Below are 19,135 nucleotides of genomic sequence, written 5' to 3' on the forward strand. Positions count from 1 at the left end.
AATGAAGTTGCCTGCTGTGTCTCGCTGTAGAGCTCTGAACGATTTTCCAGAGAAATGAAGTTGCCTGCTGTGTCTCGCTGTAGAGCTCTGAACGATTTTCCAGAGAAATGAAGTTGCCTGCTGTGTCTCGCTGTAGAGCTCTGAACGATTTTCCAGAGAAATGAAGTTGCCTGCTGTGTCTCGCTGTAGAGCTCTGAACGATTTTCCAGAGAAATGAAGTTGCCTGCTGTGTCTCGCTGTAGAGCTCTGAACGATTTTCCAGAGAAATGAAGTTGCCTGCTGTGTCTCGCTGTAGAGCTCTGAACGATTTTCCAGAGAAATGAAGTTGCCTGCTGTGTCTCGCTGTAGAGCTCTGAACGATTTTCCAGAGAAATGAAGTTGCCTGCTGTGTCTCGCTGTAGAGCTCTGAACGATTTTCCAGAGAAATGAAGTTGCCTGCTGTGTCTCGCTGTAGAGCTCTGAACGATTTTCCAGAGAAATGAAGTTGCCTGCTGTGTCTCGCTGTAGAGCTCTGAACGATTTTCCAGAGAAATGAAGTTGCCTGCTGTGTCTCGCTGTAGAGCTCTGAACGATTTTCCAGAGAAATGAAGTTGCCTGCTGTGTCTCGCTGTAGAGCTCTGAACGATTTTCCAGAGAAATGAAGTTGCCTGCTGTGTCTCGCTGTAGAGCTCTGAACGATTTTCCAGAGAAATGAAGTTGCCTGCTGTGTCTCGCTGTAGAGCTCTGAACGATTTTCCAGAGAAATGAAGTTGCCTGCTGTGTCTCGCTGTAGAGCTCTGAACGATTTTCCAGAGAAATGAAGTTGCCTGCTGTGTCTCGCTGTAGAGCTCTGAACGATTTTCCAGAGAAATGAAGTTGCCTGCTGTGTCTCGCTGTAGAGCTCTGAACGATTTTCCAGAGAAATGAAGTTGCCTGCTGTGTCTCGCTGTAGAGCTCTGAACGATTTTCCAGAGAAATGAAGTTGCCTGCTGTGTCTCGCTGTAGAGCTCTGAACGATTTTCCAGAGAAATGAAGTTGCCTGCTGTGTCTCGCTGTAGAGCTCTGAACGATTTTCCAGAGAAATGAAGTTGCCTGCTGTGTCTCGCTGTAGAGCTCTGAACGATTTTCCAGAGAAATGAAGTTGCCTGCTGTGTCTCGCTGTAGAGCTCTGAACGATTTTCCAGAGAAATGAAGTTGCCTGCTGTGTCTCGCTGTAGAGCTCTGAACGATTTTCCAGAGAAATGAAGTTGCCTGCTGTGTCTCGCTGTAGAGCTCTGAACGATTTTCCAGAGAAATGAAGTTGCCTGCTGTGTCTCGCTGTAGAGCTCTGAACGATTTTCCAGAGAAATGAAGTTGCCTGCTGTGTCTCGCTGTAGAGCTCTGAACGATTTTCCAGAGAAATGAAGTTGCCTGCTGTGTCTCGCTGTAGAGCTCTGAACGATTTTCCAGAGAAATGAAGTTGCCTGCTGTGTCTCGCTGTAGAGCTCTGAACGATTTTCCAGAGAAATGAAGTTGCCTGCTGTGTCTCGCTGTAGAGCTCTGAACGATTTTCCAGAGAAATGAAGTTGCCTGCTGTGTCTCGCTGTAGAGCTCTGAACGATTTTCCAGAGAAATGAAGTTGCCTGCTGTGTCTCGCTGTAGAGCTCTGAACGATTTTCCAGAGAAATGAAGTTGCCTGCTGTGTCTCGCTGTAGAGCTCTGAACGATTTTCCAGAGAAATGAAGTTGCCTGCTGTGTCTCGCTGTAGAGCTCTGAACGATTTTCCAGAGAAATGAAGTTGCCTGCTGTGTCTCGCTGTAGAGCTCTGAACGATTTTCCAGAGAAATGAAGTTGCCTGCTGTGTCTCGCTGTAGAGCTCTGAACGATTTTCCAGAGAAATGAAGTTGCCTGCTGTGTCTCGCTGTAGAGCTCTGAACGATTTTCCAGAGAAATGAAGTTGCCTGCTGTGTCTCGCTGTAGAGCTCTGAACGATTTTCCAGAGAAATGAAGTTGCCTGCTGTGTCTCGCTGTAGAGCTCTGAACGATTTTCCAGAGAAATGAAGTTGCCTGCTGTGTCTCGCTGTAGAGCTCTGAACGATTTTCCAGAGAAATGAAGTTGCCTGCTGTGTCTCGCTGTAGAGCTCTGAACGATTTTCCAGAGAAATGAAGTTGCCTGCTGTGTCTCGCTGTAGAGCTCTGAACGATTTTCCAGAGAAATGAAGTTGCCTGCTGTGTCTCGCTGTAGAGCTCTGAACGATTTTCCAGAGAAATGAAGTTGCCTGCTGTGTCTCGCTGTAGAGCTCTGAACGATTTTCCAGAGAAATGAAGTTGCCTGCTGTGTCTCGCTGTAGAGCTCTGAACGATTTTCCAGAGAAATGAAGTTGCCTGCTGTGTCTCGCTGTAGAGCTCTGAACGATTTTCCAGAGAAATGAAGTTGCCTGCTGTGTCTCGCTGTAGAGCTCTGAACGATTTTCCAGAGAAATGAAGTTGCCTGCTGTGTCTCGCTGTAGAGCTCTGAACGATTTTCCAGAGAAATGAAGTTGCCTGCTGTGTCTCGCTGTAGAGCTCTGAACGATTTTCCAGAGAAATGAAGTTGCCTGCTGTGTCTCGCTGTAGAGCTCTGAACGATTTTCCAGAGAAATGAAGTTGCCTGCTGTGTCTCGCTGTAGAGCTCTGAACGATTTTCCAGAGAAATGAAGTTGCCTGCTGTGTCTCGCTGTAGAGCTCTGAACGATTTTCCAGAGAAATGAAGTTGCCTGCTGTGTCTCGCTGTAGAGCTCTGAACGATTTTCCAGAGAAATGAAGTTGCCTGCTGTGTCTCGCTGTAGAGCTCTGAACGATTTTCCAGAGAAATGAAGTTGCCTGCTGTGTCTCGCTGTAGAGCTCTGAACGATTTTCCAGAGAAATGAAGTTGCCTGCTGTGTCTCGCTGTAGAGCTCTGAACGATTTTCCAGAGAAATGAAGTTGCCTGCTGTGTCTCGCTGTAGAGCTCTGAACGATTTTCCAGAGAAATGAAGTTGCCTGCTGTGTCTCGCTGTAGAGCTCTGAACGATTTTCCAGAGAAATGAAGTTGCCTGCTGTGTCTCGCTGTAGAGCTCTGAACGATTTTCCAGAGAAATGAAGTTGCCTGCTGTGTCTCGCTGTAGAGCTCTGAACGATTTTCCAGAGAAATGAAGTTGCCTGCTGTGTCTCGCTGTAGAGCTCTGAACGATTTTCCAGAGAAATGAAGTTGCCTGCTGTGTCTCGCTGTAGAGCTCTGAACGATTTTCCAGAGAAATGAAGTTGCCTGCTGTGTCTCGCTGTAGAGCTCTGAACGATTTTCCAGAGAAATGAAGTTGCCTGCTGTGTCTCGCTGTAGAGCTCTGAACGATTTTCCAGAGAAATGAAGTTGCCTGCTGTGTCTCGCTGTAGAGCTCTGAACGATTTTCCAGAGAAATGAAGTTGCCTGCTGTGTCTCGCTGTAGAGCTCTGAACGATTTTCCAGAGAAATGAAGTTGCCTGCTGTGTCTCGCTGTAGAGCTCTGAACGATTTTCCAGAGAAATGAAGTTGCCTGCTGTGTCTCGCTGTAGAGCTCTGAACGATTTTCCAGAGAAATGAAGTTGCCTGCTGTGTCTCGCTGTAGAGCTCTGAACGATTTTCCAGAGAAATGAAGTTGCCTGCTGTGTCTCGCTGTAGAGCTCTGAACGATTTTCCAGAGAAATGAAGTTGCCTGCTGTGTCTCGCTGTAGAGCTCTGAACGATTTTCCAGAGAAATGAAGTTGCCTGCTGTGTCTCGCTGTAGAGCTCTGAACGATTTTCCAGAGAAATGAAGTTGCCTGCTGTGTCTCGCTGTAGAGCTCTGAACGATTTTCCAGAGAAATGAAGTTGCCTGCTGTGTCTCGCTGTAGAGCTCTGAACGATTTTCCAGAGAAATGAAGTTGCCTGCTGTGTCTCGCTGTAGAGCTCTGAACGATTTTCCAGAGAAATGAAGTTGCCTGCTGTGTCTCGCTGTAGAGCTCTGAACGATTTTCCAGAGAAATGAAGTTGCCTGCTGTGTCTCGCTGTAGAGCTCTGAACGATTTTCCAGAGAAATGAAGTTGCCTGCTGTGTCTCGCTGTAGAGCTCTGAACGATTTTCCAGAGAAATGAAGTTGCCTGCTGTGTCTCGCTGTAGAGCTCTGAACGATTTTCCAGAGAAATGAAGTTGCCTGCTGTGTCTCGCTGTAGAGCTCTGAACGATTTTCCAGAGAAATGAAGTTGCCTGCTGTGTCTCGCTGTAGAGCTCTGAACGATTTTCCAGAGAAATGAAGTTGCCTGCTGTGTCTCGCTGTAGAGCTCTGAACGATTTTCCAGAGAAATGAAGTTGCCTGCTGTGTCTCGCTGTAGAGCTCTGAACGATTTTCCAGAGAAATGAAGTTGCCTGCTGTGTCTCGCTGTAGAGCTCTGAACGATTTTCCAGAGAAATGAAGTTGCCTGCTGTGTCTCGCTGTAGAGCTCTGAACGATTTTCCAGAGAAATGAAGTTGCCTGCTGTGTCTCGCTGTAGAGCTCTGAACGATTTTCCAGAGAAATGAAGTTGCCTGCTGTGTCTCGCTGTAGAGCTCTGAACGATTTTCCAGAGAAATGAAGTTGCCTGCTGTGTCTCGCTGTAGAGCTCTGAACGATTTTCCAGAGAAATGAAGTTGCCTGCTGTGTCTCGCTGTAGAGCTCTGAACGATTTTCCAGAGAAATGAAGTTGCCTGCTGTGTCTCGCTGTAGAGCTCTGAACGATTTTCCAGAGAAATGAAGTTGCCTGCTGTGTCTCGCTGTAGAGCTCTGAACGATTTTCCAGAGAAATGAAGTTGCCTGCTGTGTCTCGCTGTAGAGCTCTGAACGATTTTCCAGAGAAATGAAGTTGCCTGCTGTGTCTCGCTGTAGAGCTCTGAACGATTTTCCAGAGCTGTGTCATTTACAATCTGGACAATCAATAGAACTCCCCCAGCCCTCTCCCCTCCTCTCAAGTGATGGATTACCAGCCCTTTCGATGACCCTGCTGTTTGACAAGTATACAGGGTTCCTGGCCAGGAAAAGGGGTTTCTTTTTAGGATGATTTACTGCCTTTTTATATGCCCATTTGTTTAAGGTATTTTAAGATATTTTACCAGGGAACTGACGTCTGCATATTTCACCTTTCAACACAGCCATGGATGCATGAGTTATATACAGCACCACTTCCATAATGTACCGTCTGGGTTGTGTATTTATGTTGTACACGTTATATAAAGCTGATGCGGTACTTGGATTAGCATTATGTACAGGTTTATACCATTGCTATGTCCAAGTACTAAAAGGTTATCACTGTGGCACCTTTTTTTCCAATGGCTCATTCCATTATACAGAATTCTCTCCATTCCTGTATTGTAAGTGATGATGGTTTTGTAAAGCCAGTAGCTTTAAAGTGATTTTTTTAGCATGCACTGCAATATTACACTGTACAGAGCATGAGTTTGTCTCTAAGTAAATCGGTGCACTTAAAACAAGTTTACAGTTTTATATCTCCATTAAAGTAACATACTGGACACACCCACAGGCTTGCAACAGTTCATTTCGATCCTGGATTAATAATAAAGGAACAAAACCGTCCTGAAGAGGCCAGCCAGTCCCTAAGAACTACAGGCAGCGTGTTAATCCGGGATCATTCCCGTGTTGGAATTCCCTGCTGACAATGATAAGTCAAACCGAGTCCAACCCGTGTCCCTTCTCTGTGATTTTGGGATAACGACCATCTAAAAGGATTGTTTGAAATAAATCCATATATATATATGAGTTTCGGAAGCCATGTCAAATCTCTGATCTCTGTAAGTGTAATATAGGGCTATCTGAAATGATACAGATCAGCCCAGAGATCAGAGAGAGAGAGAGAGAGAAAGAACACCGGGTGCCTTAATTGCCAGTGCTTCTTCAGACAGCATTCGTCTCAATCCCTGACTGAGGGCTTGGAGGCTCGTTTCCATTAGGGACAGAATTAATGTCTCTTGTTGACACAACGCCACTGATTGAACAAGGATTGGGTTGTATTGTCATTCCCCCTCTCCCCCTCTCTCTGGTTTTATCATTTCACTGTTTGTGTTAAAAAAAAAAGAACAGAAGTATTTTTGCATTGTGCTGTAGTTTCTCTCTGAAGGACAAGTGTCTATACGATGAACTTGGAATGAACTTGTCTATGGCTATGTTCTTATTTTTTACATGTGTATGTATTTCTGTGCAGGCCCACTCATTTTAAGGTCATCTTCCCAACATCAATTTTTAATATGATGTACCATCATTAAGCCACGTCAGTCTCCAGCATGTTCTTTAGCACAGTGAGATCAATATTAAAAAGGTGATGTTCTTTAAAGATGGCCTCACATTGAAAAAAATGCATGTACGAAAATTGCACAAGCGGGCCTCATGAGATTCGATAAACGTTTTATTATTGAAGGCAAGCTAATTTCTGCAAATGGCAGTTCTATTAAGTGGCCGTCACTTGTAAAATGACCTTGTCCTTTGAAATATAAACCACTTATTATTAAAAATTGGTCCAAACTTCAATACAAAAGCTAAAATAAACCCCAGTGATCCTCCCCTGAAATCTGCCCCCCTCCCACACTGTGGTTTGTGATTAGCTGCCAACCCCAAGAGACACCCCCCTCCCCAAAACGAATTTGTCTTGAGACCTGGATTCAAACTGTCTTCCAAAGGCCTGTCACCCGTCTCTAAAGAACTGAAGAATAAGCTTTCTGCACACAGAACCGCGGAGCCAGCAGGTCTAACAAACACTAAGTAGCCCAATTAAATTGAGAGGTGCCCTGGGTGCAGGGGGCTAATCCTGCCCTTGGACAAAAGGCTACAAGAAGCTGGCTCCTGAACTCCATTAAACCCTATTAGTCATTCTCATTGTAACCCGCGTCTCTCCACCAAGATGCAAATGGCAAGGTTCCCAGGGGCCATGCTATAATGAGGATGCTGAGTGTAACAGGGGGAAGATACAGAAATAATAGAGGGCCGTGATGCCGCAGTCACTCTAGGCATGGGTTGAGCGAGAGTGGGTTTGCAAGTGGTTGTGCAGAACAGCAAACCCGCACTTTAACTGTGAGCTGGGCAGTAAACGCCTCACGAAGTGGAAAACACATAGCTTGTGTTGTTCACTGCCACTGAAAAAAAAAAAGTGATACAAAATGCTGAATTGATGTACTGAATGCTTGAGGTTCTCATATTGAGAGATACTTGTCAGTATATATAGATATGCACGCATGTCTATGTCACATCAGTAACTAGTTTTAAAGCAGCATTTACTGTTCAAGCCCCATTGTTTACTGACACTGTCATGCAAAAGAACATAAAGCTCTTTCATGTAATTCATGTTGCGATGCAGCTGATGTGCGTTTTGCTGTTTAATCTAATCCTCTGACGAGGGAAGGAAGGCAGTACGACTGTTTAAAAGAATCAGCGACATGTTCTTGTGACAACACAGACATCGTTTTTACTGGATAGGTTTTACGCACCAGCTTGTTTAAATGCTATGGACAAAATGCTTAGATCTTTAGATCCAACTATCTATTTTGTTGAACCGGAAGTTCTTACAATGTGTCACCAAGAGGTGTACAAAAAGCAACCTCAATGTGTCCGATTCCGTTACTGAGCCCTGTATGAAAACGAGCCACCGAATCTGGCTCTCCTTCATCTGAGTCTGACGCTGTTTAAACTACGGTCTGGATTCTGTGGTCTTTCAATCTCTCTCTGGGTGAAAGTCTGATCAATTGGGCCAGCGACGGAGGGTGGAGGTAGGGGTGGAATTTGGGCTCAGGTGGGATTGCTTGAACAAAAAAAAAAAAAAAAGGGGACCAGTGATGACACTGCTAGCGCTTATAAACGGTTGTCTAAAATCTTGGTTGTCACTCCTTTAAGGTGCCTCGCCTGATTCCCCAATGCCAGTGGCACTCACCTGCCCCTTTGGTCACCACCAGTTTGGGTTTGCTCCTCGCGCCATCCCCCTTGGTGGTGTAAGCTGCCACCGTGATGGAATAGGTGGTTTCAGGCTTGAGACCGGTGATGATCATCTCCTAAACACCAGGGAGAAACAAACACATTAAAAAAGGTCAGTAAAGTCACCAGCTTCCCTTTGCTGCAGATACTGGGCCCCAATAAAATTGAACTTAACGCTTTGTCTAAAAACGTCTCAAAGCATGTTTGAAGTGTTGGTATTAATGAAACCTTTCTGAACAATATTTGAAGAGGGTTTGGAGTTCTGTATCAAAACACTCTAAATTGAGGGAGATTTCCAGCCTCTCAGTCCAGGGAGACTGGTCGACAGCGGTGCATTTTTCAACTCTAGTTGGTCATGTTGGATGACCGTCTCTGGGAGGTCACAAGACTGAAGTATGAACCAGCCTTAAGAGAATGCTTACACAATAAATATGCTACATTTTTTCCCCCTCTTTTTCCTTTAATCATATCCTGATGTAACTATCACTATTATCTGCTGTATTATTGAATTGTGGTTTGTCACACTTGAACAAAAATTATTGTATTTCTTGCTCTTATTGTATTACTTGTATTGTAACACTTGAATGTATTTGTATTTGCTTGCGATTGTAAGTCGCCCTGGATAAGGGCGTCTGCTAAGAAATAAATAAATAATAATAATAATAGAGGAATGTTTATAATTGTTCAAAGTAGTACTGAGCTTGGTTACTCAAAGTATTGTATTTTATTATTTCTCTTTCATTAAACGCACCTCAGTAACACAGGATTCTGTGGTGGTTCTTGTAGTTATTGCTGTGTGTTTATGTTGGAGAAGGAGGTTTGTATTGTTTAGGGAGAAGGGGGGAAAATAAGGAAGCTGGGATATAAGACGGAGCTAAAGCTCCAAATTTAGGAGGGGTCTGGAAGCAAGCAAATCCTGTCAAATTCACACAACAGAGTGTTAACCAAGCACAAAAAGCACACGTCAGGTCCACACATTAGCTTTTTAGCTGGGGGGGGGGGGGGGGGGGGAATAAATGTTTGTGGAAATTATTACATCATGTAAATTAACAATTTATGTTTATTAAAATGTCACTGACATGTCAATTAACACAAATAAATAGCAAACTGCTTCGTTTGTTGCTATCATTTCCCCCCAATCAGTTAATCCAATTGGACTTTTAAATAATAAAAACAGGACAAAGGCTCACAATAAAAAAAAAAATATATATATATATATATATTATATATAAAACAAAACCCAAAGCCACAAAGCCTATGTAAAGTGGTAGCCGTGAATAATGCATTACGTTAACTTTTTCATTCAAACTGTTTTCTGTCAAAACAGTTCTTTGTTGAAAGTAGAATGACAGCAAGTCCACTGTTGGTATTTATATAAACAGTGTGCTCACTTATGGTTTTGCACTTTCAAACATCTTCTGGAACTCTTCATAATCTGAGCATGAGCAATGGAGAACGTCTCCGGGGGCTCCGCTTACACCGTACGGGATAGCGAGTGTGTGGAAAGCGATGCAGTATTCAAGGCTACTGTTCTAACTCTTCACATCCAGGAAACGGTACTTACATATTCTGCTGTATCATCTGTCTCCCACTAAGAGGAGACAAAGGGTGGAGCGAGAAAAGGAAGAGAAAGGAGAGAGTGGAATCAGAACGAGAAGTGGAGGCAGCAGAGCAGGGGCTGGTCGGAATGCTCAAGGGGTCAGAGGGTAAACCAGGTTGAGCCACCAGAAGATTTCCAAGTGCCGTTGTTAGGAAAAGCATGAGTGGATAATTGTTAGTAAGAAAGCCGGAGCTTGGTTTTTCCCCTCTGTGTTACAGCATGAATCATTTTTACAAATAAAAGCGTTACCAACTTTCATTTTGTAATTGTAGTGAAATAGTAACGACCCAGTGCTAATTATAGTGTGATTAATGGCGCCTCAAACCGTCATCTCTTCTGGGAAGGCAATGCTACATTATAGAGAAAAAGGAGACAGTAGGGAGAGGTGCATTTACACAGATGTAGGGCTAGTTGCAGGCATTAGTAACAAGGACCTTGGCAGCACTGACGGAAGGGTGAATGTCAGGTGCCAGTAGAACACAGCTCTGCCTTGTCAACAGAGATTCTGGCAGTCGGGGTATTTGCATAAACTTTCACTAATGATAGCCCCTGTAAATTATTCATTAGAATCCTTTAACTGATGACTGGGAACTGATTCACGGGTTTGAGGGTAGTCAAGCAACTTCAAAAGATAATTAAATAAAACATCTGAAATGAATTAGCAGCTCTTTGGTGCATGTTTATTTTTATTTTTTGCTGGTTTTGAAATATTAAGTTCCACTGCAAAAACTCTGCACAGCAGCAAATGCTAAGTAAATATTTCTCAATGTGTTCCCAAAACCACACCCTATACTAAGCCCTAAACCCCATTAAATCAAAGTGCCTTCCTCTACTCTTACAATCCCTCTGATCCCCATGCCAAAGCCCCTTCTATCCCTTTTACCCCTATCTCCTTCACCCTAATCAGCCTAAACCCCACTGCCCCAGTTTTACATCCCTCTCCCCTATCCTCACCTGTGCATCGGCCAGCATGACATCCTTGATGAGGGGCAGTCCTCTGGCGTCTCCATTCTCCACCTGTACGTAGTGCACCTGGTAGCCTCGGACCTGCCCGTGCTGGCGATTGGGGGGCAGGGAGCGCCAGACCACCTTGATGGCTGTTGAATTCAATACCTCCACTTCCACCTTCCGCGGGGGGGCTCCGGGCACTACACACACGCACACACACAGACAGGAATCACCGTCATTCATGACGTCACCAGAGAACACAACTTATCACTGCAGAAAAACCTTTCTGGCCTCTCTGATTCTTTGCAGAGCAATCCAAAAATATGCTTGAATACAAAAGATAATTGGCCTTTTTCACAGATTAATCAATATTGATAATGTTTTGTGAATGATCTTGCAACTGAAGGTATTATGGCAAGATTTTAAATGTACCTGTTGGAATTTTACACATATACATATACAGGCATATATGGCCAAAGGTTTTCCATCACCCTATAGAATGAACTAATTTTGCTTCATAAAGCCGTGTGTGTGTGTGTGTGTGTGTATATATATATATATATATATATATATATATATATATATATATATATATATATATATATATATATATATATGGTTTTACTCATGAGAACAAAAAGTTGAGTAAGAATTAAAGAAAGACAGAAAGAAGCAGGGGAAGGCATATCAGTCTCTGTTGTCCCTGTCCATCAGTCATGCTCTCCTTCATGGTGAAAGGAGCGCATTACAGAAAGTAGGAGTTGTGTTGTCATGTATTAGAACACTTTAATTACCTCAGCTTGCACAGGGCTTGTGATAAGGCATGTAAAGGATTTCCCAGTGGAGTAGCACCAATGAAATGAGATTGTGTTTGAGGCAATGCAGCCAGGCTATCTGAACCCCTGAGGAGGGAGGCTTACAGGGGCACTAACAGGCCTAAAACGCCAGCAACGCTTTTATAATAAATATATCAATCACTCCAGACAGGAGACTCTTGCCTTTGTAAATAATAAAACACAAGACAAGCTTCGAAACTATCTTTGAGATCCCTTAAAGCTCTACTGCTCCTTTCCAAGATTACCAATAGAGAAGGGTTTTGGAAGGGAGTTACAGTTAAATGCGGGTAGGGAAATGACGCTAAACAGTATGACAGAGAGTTTAAAGAACAAAACAGAAATAAAATAATAAAACCCAACCAATATGAAAAGTACATGTGAGAAATGGTTTGATTTCAGATATAACGGTAGCAAAGATGTACTTTATTGGCCTCGCTGTACGTGGAATATGCAAGACCTATTTCTTCAAACCAATTTAACAAAAAATGGTGTTTAGTATATACTTAAAATATATTAGAGACACATGCATTATATACCCCCTCCCAAAACAAAAACAAAACACTTACGAAAAGTGTACGTGACAATAAGGGGTAGATTCAGTCAAACATTAACAGGACAGGACATTGCAAAGAACCTCGGGTAGGCAACTCTGAAGTTGTCCATTCCTATGGGTACTCCATTCAGAACTATAATTATAAAAAACATTCAGTGGTAGAATATGTACAGCTCTGGCCAAAAGTTTTGCATCACCCTGCAGAATGAACAAATGTTGCTTCATAAAGTCTAATCAAACCTGCGGAATAATGTTACTTTAAGATATTTAATTACCTACCGCTTTGTAGTTTTCCATATACTTAACGAAAAAAAAACAAAAAACTGACAAATTGAAAAATGTGACATCTCAATCCTAAAATTCTAGGTGATGCGAAACTTTTGGCCATAGCTGTTGTATACATCGCCTTCTTGAAAATGTATGTAGGCTTATAACAGGGAAGTAACACAGACAATAAAGCTGCATCTCTTGATTGAATCCACCTCTTATTGTGCAATTTTAATCAGCAAAACGGGAGTCGTACCATCCTCGTCGGTCCGGATGACCACAGGCTTGCTCTCCGGACCGGGACCGATTTCTGTGTAGGCCACCACACTGACGTGGTACTCTGTCCACTTCTCAAGCCCCTCCAGGAGGATCTGATTGGTCGACGGGGGGATGTCCTTCACTTCTCTGGACGTGGTGTCTTCTCCTTCCAGAGCCTGGTAGCGCACGCTGTACCCCACCAGGATGCCATTTTGACTCTCGGCTACTGGTGGACGCCAACTTACCAGTATGGTGGTGGAGCTTGAGCTGGAGCACTTTATGTCTTGAGGGGGGGCAGAGGGTTCTGGTCAGGGGGAGGGAGGAGGAGGAGGAGGAGGAGGAGGAGGAGGAGGAGGAGGAGGAGGAAGGGTGAAAAACAAAAAACAAAAAAGATGGGAGAGATCAAAAAAGAAAATGATAAAAAAAAACTAAAAGGAATAAATAAAAGAGACCCAAAGCTGGACTCTGGTTTAGGACAAACAAATAAAAAACAAACATAAAAAAGTAATAAAGTATACAGAACATAATCATAATACAAAAATAATCAGAACTGAAATTAAAAATGGATTAAAACTTGCAATGGGAAGGAGCTAGAAAACCCAGGAGTTGAATAATTGTGAATATTTTGTATTTATTTTTTTATGACACACAACTTGTTCGGCCAAAGTTGCTATATCAAAGTTGGCAACAATTCTTCTCTCAAAGGAAAACAATATGCAAAAAACATCCGTGATGCAGCTCAGTGGAGTAAAAGCTTACTTGCCCTTTCTACGACAGTGACGCTAATTTTGGTGCTCATTTTAACATGCATTTTTTAAGCGACATACAGCACACATTACAGTTACTGTTACAGTTAGTTTTCCTAGTAGCTAAAAGATTCTTAAGAGGGTGCAGAACATACTGATCAGCAAGTCCCTGAATAAATTATTTGCTCCTGAGAGAGCAGTAATAATGAAACAGCACAGAGCGTTATGAATCCAGCTGGGCTAGATCACCATTCACTATGCAGTGTTAGGTACTGCATTGGATTAGCAAGATGATTATTCAATATTCGCTATTCCCAATGTTAAAAATGCAGCCTAATAGTCATTTGAACATAAAACCAAAAGCATCCTATTATTTTAAATCTTCAAAAGGACTGAAGACCTGTATGCAAGTCTGAGAAAGATAAATCAAAATTGCAGCCCAATAAACAAATCCAATATATTGATGTATAGGTCTATTTGTATTTAATCTATTTGTAGAGGTGAAGGAATTATACACCATTGAATTGTCATACTCTGAAGCTTTATCAGGTTTTAGTTATTAAGAATGGAAGCCTGCTTGTGGCTCAAACCTGCATCTTTTTTCAACACTGATTTATGATTCCCATGATCTCCATGATCCCCATTGCAATGATTAGATATACTCATTTGTATTCCTCAATAAAGAGTTATCAAAACCAAAACATTCCAACCCTAACTCCTGGATTCACTTGACTGCAAAAGAGAAATATAAAAATCATAAAACGTAAAACTGGGGGGTGGTGGTGGGGGGGGGGGGGGGAAACAAATTGTTGAACTGAAACGGGGATTTGGTACTTTAAAATTCATGATCGATAAATCAAACCGAATTAAAAAAAAAAAAAAAAAAAAAACTTAATGAAAAAATAAATCAAATAAAAAACATCAAAACGCAAAACGGCTTCTGCAGTTATACGTACCTTCAGTCCTTCAAATACTAATTTTTAAAGACTTTCTTACCAATACTAAGAGAGGTCAAACTCTACAGCCTTCCCTACATTTTAACCAAAGACTTCAGATTCCACCCAACAGACCAATCAGAAGCTTCCAATGGACGAGTTCCACACTGGCTCCACTTAGAAGCAGGAAAACAAGACATGCTGGTATGCAGCTCTTTGGAGACTCATTTCTTTTGGGGGTGGGGGGTGGGGAGTTATAGATGCTTTTGTTGCTCGACTGTAGAACCAGAACCTTAATCTAGGGCTTCCACATGGTGGACTTGAATCCTCAGGACATAGGCAAGACACTATCAGACCTGGGTTACATCTATCTCATAATAGATTATATATATATATAATGTATTTAAGACATACTATAGAATACTGTGATGCTTTTATTTACTTTTATGGGTCGAGAGGGAAGCTTTTCGGATGTAGAGTAGTTCTGGGGACCTGTTAACTTCCAATACTAACTTTGTGTTTCATTGCTTCCTAATATGAGGTCCGTGTGTCCAGTACAAGTGCTGTGCAATAAATTACATTAGAAGAGTGTTCTGTAAATCTGTAAATGAGATAAAGGTGTCTGTGCAGAAGGCCTTCTTAAAATAAGTTGCCAGTTTTCCAGCTGCACCCCTGGCTGACACTTGGACATTAGGGACCACTGTGCCACTTATTTTAAGGAGTAGGACATTTCCCAGATAGTTACAACAGATAGATATTGGTGCTGCCTAAAGTGAAGCCTGTTAAATGAATACAGAATATTTGCTCCCTTTGTATAATAAACTTGTTACTCATTGCTGTGTTGGTGTGCACCCTGTTTTTGTACTTTGATAATAACATAGAAATGACTAGCGTCCTTTAGCTATAGCAAGGCTGAAACCGATTTTGTTAACGATTCTTAACAGACGCTTTCCGAACTTCAGCAAGCTTTCTCTAGCCTCTACTTACAAAGGCATAGCAGACAATGTACCTTGAAACATCCCCTTTTCTCTCTCTACGTAGTTTGCCCATTGGACCAATTATTCAGCCTCAAGTCCCCTTTGAGATCTGCCCCTTGCCCCTCATGCACAACTTGTGGCACCCCTAGATTTTCCCTCCCTGACGATCACACCATGACTGACTCAGAGTAGACATTGGGCTTTGGCAGTGTCTGGAGGCCCAGCTGTTATGTAGGGCCATTGCACCTGCATTAGTAAAATGGACAGCTGGCTTCCCTCTGTACTGAACATGCAGCTTTTGCCTTTGGTAAATGTACACCTTTCATGCCACTGTGGATGTAACAGAGAACTAGTTTGAAGCTGAATACGTTCACAGTAATTACCAACCCAGGGGGTTTGGATGTGCTAGAAAGATGTAAACAACATTAATATCCAACGCCATGAAGGAATAAAAAAGCATTCCCACCGAAATCTCCGGAATTCAAGAACTGTAATGGGCTGGAATTAACCAAGCAAATACGTCTAATATGATTTATACATGCCCTCAGCTGGTGTAATGGCCAACATAAAAACCGCCTCCAGTCGCACTAAAAAGAATGACATCTCAAGCCTTTATTTACTTTCATACAAAAATTTTTTAGTTCACAATACAGTCCAGACTGTTTGGTGATGTATAAAATGCATGGCTATTGAGAAGCCCGAATCGCCTTTTTTATGATGTTTTATGGGGCACCATTAAGGTTCAAACCCTGAATGGATTAGAGATCTTATAAACAGTGCATGCCAAGCAATTACTGAGTGCTTCAGTGAGCTGCATGTTAATAATCAAGGGTTCTGTAGTATAGAATAGAACTGGACAGGGCGAGAGGGAGCCAAGAGCCTTATATCTGAAATGAAAAAGGAACTGAACGCGCCTTAAGGGCCCAGTTCTCGCTGGGTTAAAGTATAAATGTATCCTCATTTGTTTTCAAATACAAGGTTATTAAGTTTAGACAGAGATCAGGTTCCAGTTCCGTCTACTATAGGAAATGATCAACTGATGTCCTGAAATGAATACTCTCATTAGGAGCTAACTGATGTATTCGAAGAGAGTTATAGAGGACAGATGGGAATCTAGTTTTCAAGGGCAGCAGGTTCCCATTTTAAGGTTTTGGTTTTTTTTTTTTTTTTTAAGATGCATGATTCTAAGCAGGTAGGAAAGGCAGGCGAGAGATTTATAAACCTGCACTGGGCTTTAAGAAGGATATCAGGGATAAAAAGGTCTATCAGACGTGTATAGAGGTCTAGAATAATTAATCTTGAGTATGCTCATATATAATGTTTTTTTTAATTTTTTTTTTATCAGTATAAAAAGCCCAACGTAGCATAAGTTCTTAGATCTGCTGAGATCTGTCAGTGGTGATAGTAATATACTGGCTTATATATATATACTATAATCAATCTATCTATCTATCTATCTATCTATCTATCTATCTATCTATCTATCTATATATATATATATATATATATATATATATATATTTTTTATATATATGAAATATATTGAAGGACTTTATATATTTATATATACATATAAAAGCATCAGGATATGCAGGCTACCAATCTATAAATGGCATTTTTCATTTCTGCCCTGAAGGGATAATTATAAGAAGAAAAAGAAAATGGCTCCAATATATTACTCCTGAGTCAATAGTGCTGATTTAGCATAAGCAGCAGAGACGGCTGGTGGTATATTGAAAAGGTGCAGCAGGGTGGACTGTATGTGTGAAACTGCTTGAGAACAGCCACTACTTACCTGGGGGGGGGGTTATCCAATAAGACATTTTTTGTTATGACTGTCCAAGCCTTAATGACCTTCCTGACCTCCGTAATAAGAAAAACGAATGGTGTTTTAACCCCTGCAAACACACACAGACTGAGCGAAGGGGGGAGGCACTGGGAAATCGATGCACTAAAGGGGAAGGACAACGGGGACAGATTTCTGGTGCTTTACTGATCTGCACCAGCTGGAATTGGAAATCTTCACTAAGCCAAGCTGTTTAGTTGATTAGCTTGTAGAACACTCATGTCCTGAATGTTCCCCAAGAAGAATACACAATGGAGAGATAGGGGGGCCTAATCTCCAAGCATAGCCAGTGCCTTTCTAAGTCTGTGATCTTTAGCATGGGGATAAAAACCCTCGTGGATACTTACTTTTACCTTTAGTTTAATGGATTTTGTTTCACATACAGTGTTTTCCTAATAGCTGTGCTGAATGTCACATAAGAACCAACCGACAGTATGATCACAAGCCGTTCCTCGTGAGATGTGGCTGTATGCATTAAAAAACAAACAAAGAAAAAACAGCTACGTAGGTGACGTCAAAGCCATTCCATGGATAGCGGAGGAGAGAGTGTGCGAGAGAGAGAGAGGGAGAGAGAAGTGGATCCGATCCCATCCAAGTCGCAGTGGCTACTATCTTTCTGAACCAATGCAAGACGAAAACACAACATGGAAATAAAAGACATGATGGTACATACTTCACATACACGCACAGGACAGGTAATGGATGGGCACACTCAAACAAGTCATGCCGATGTCAGTAAGTATCCAAGGATGCAGTGAATAGTTACCTAGGGCTCCCATAACATTGTGCCTCACAGGAGTAGAGTGATACATGCAGCCGAACCTCAACTTTGCTAAAGCTAGTAACATTCAGGTTTTGGGGTAAAAAGTGCCCCCTTCCCCCGCTCCTGTAGCAGCCAACAAGCTACACCAATAGAAACAGGAATGTGTTAGAGAGCTCTGGCTGCCTTGAGTTCATGTGCTGGCTTGTTTATTTGCTGAGTAGATCTCAGTTGCCCGTGCTCCTACACTCCCTTACTGGAAAAGACGATACAGATCCAAAATGACAGAACTGCATTGCTTGCTTTTGGAATATTGGGTGTAGAATTGAGTCGATTTCCCGACCAAAAATGCAGCACACGATAAAGTGTTAAAACTTAAAAAGGAGCTGCCCAAACGGAAGTTCATCTGAATTTTTAAAATGGTTTTATTTCGTGATAAAAACAGTGTTGGATGCTGACATTGGAATTTGGAATTGACCTACTGAGGCAGTGTGTGGGGGTTCTATGCAAGCATCCCCCCCATTTTAATACCATCCTTCTACGGAACGGTTGTTTCCTTTTGGGACTGTGGAAACATTATAACTTAGAACGGTGTGGCTTGAGGCAGAGTAAGGAACAAAACCAAACTAAATATTTAAAAAAAGAGGGGGAAAAAAAGGTAAGGGTACTGTTAACAATAACATCAAAAGGCCTTGTGGGGCTCCCGAGTGGCGCATCCAGTAAAAAGCACTCGCTAGAGTGCAGGATGCGCTCTATAGCCTGGATGTCGCGAGTTCGAATCCAGGCTATTCCACAGCCGACCGTGGACGGGAGCTTCCAGGGGGCAGCGCTCAATTGGCCGAGCGTCGCCCGGGGGGAGGGAGGGTTAGGTCGGCCAGGGTGTCCTCGGCTCACCGTGCACCAGCGACCCCCGTAGTCTGGCCGGGCATCTGCGGGCCTGCCTGTAAGCTGCCCAGAGCTGCGTTGTCCTCCGACGCTGTAGCTCTGAGGCGGCTGCACGGTGAGTCTGCAGAGTGCAAAGAAGCGGGCGGCTGACGGCACACGCTTCGGAGGACAGCGTGTGTTCATCTTCGCCCCTCCCGAGTCAGCGCAGGGGTGGTAGCGGTGAGCTGAGCCTAAAAAAATCATTGGGCATTTCAAATTGGGGAGAAAATAATAAAAAATAATTGGCAACGACTAAATTTATAAAAAAAAAAAAAAAAAAAAAAAGGCCTTGTGACCTTTAAAGGGCAGAGCTGGGGAGGAGACGTGCTAAATTCTGAAGTGAACACTCCAGTATATTCAGACTAGGAATTGAAACTGCACTCTGCTTTCCAGACGGTCACCCTAGTCGTCAGGGCAACGGTATCTATGAAGGCCTTCTTTGTTTACATTTACCCTCCCACCCTGCACCCCCCCCCCCCCCCCAGCAGAAGAAACTCATGGCAGCCCAGAGGAATGAAGTTGTGGACTGAAATAACAAGAAAGAA

The 19,135-nt window shown here is 42.7% G+C and overlaps 1 protein-coding gene across 10 annotated transcripts in view; it reads right to left on the reverse strand.

Annotated features, from left to right (window-relative positions):
* The window catches only part of LOC117401306 (receptor-type tyrosine-protein phosphatase S), a 152,696-nt gene that overhangs the window by 34,169 nt on the left and 99,392 nt on the right, over positions 1–19,135 (reverse strand). For 6 of the 10 annotated variants that reach the window (XM_059015079.1, XM_059015080.1, XM_059015083.1 and 3 more), the window contains 4 exons: positions 12,401–12,706; positions 10,495–10,688; positions 9,505–9,531; positions 7,900–8,017 (listed from right to left, as the gene is read on the reverse strand). The exons of 2 other annotated variants lie outside the window; for them this stretch is intronic. In XM_059015079.1, coding sequence (XP_058871062.1) covers positions 7,900–8,017; positions 9,505–9,531; positions 10,495–10,688; positions 12,401–12,706 — 645 coding nt within the window. The remainder of the gene's footprint in view (positions 1–7,899; positions 8,018–9,504; positions 9,532–10,494; positions 10,689–12,400; positions 12,707–19,135) is intronic. 2 more of the 10 variants (XM_059015084.1, XM_059015082.1) reach the window with 1 other exon arrangement.

The sequence above is a fragment of the Acipenser ruthenus genome, chromosome 49 (genome assembly GCF_902713425.1).
Source record: "Acipenser ruthenus chromosome 49, fAciRut3.2 maternal haplotype, whole genome shotgun sequence".
NCBI classification, from domain to species: domain Eukaryota; kingdom Metazoa; phylum Chordata; class Actinopteri; order Acipenseriformes; family Acipenseridae; genus Acipenser; species Acipenser ruthenus.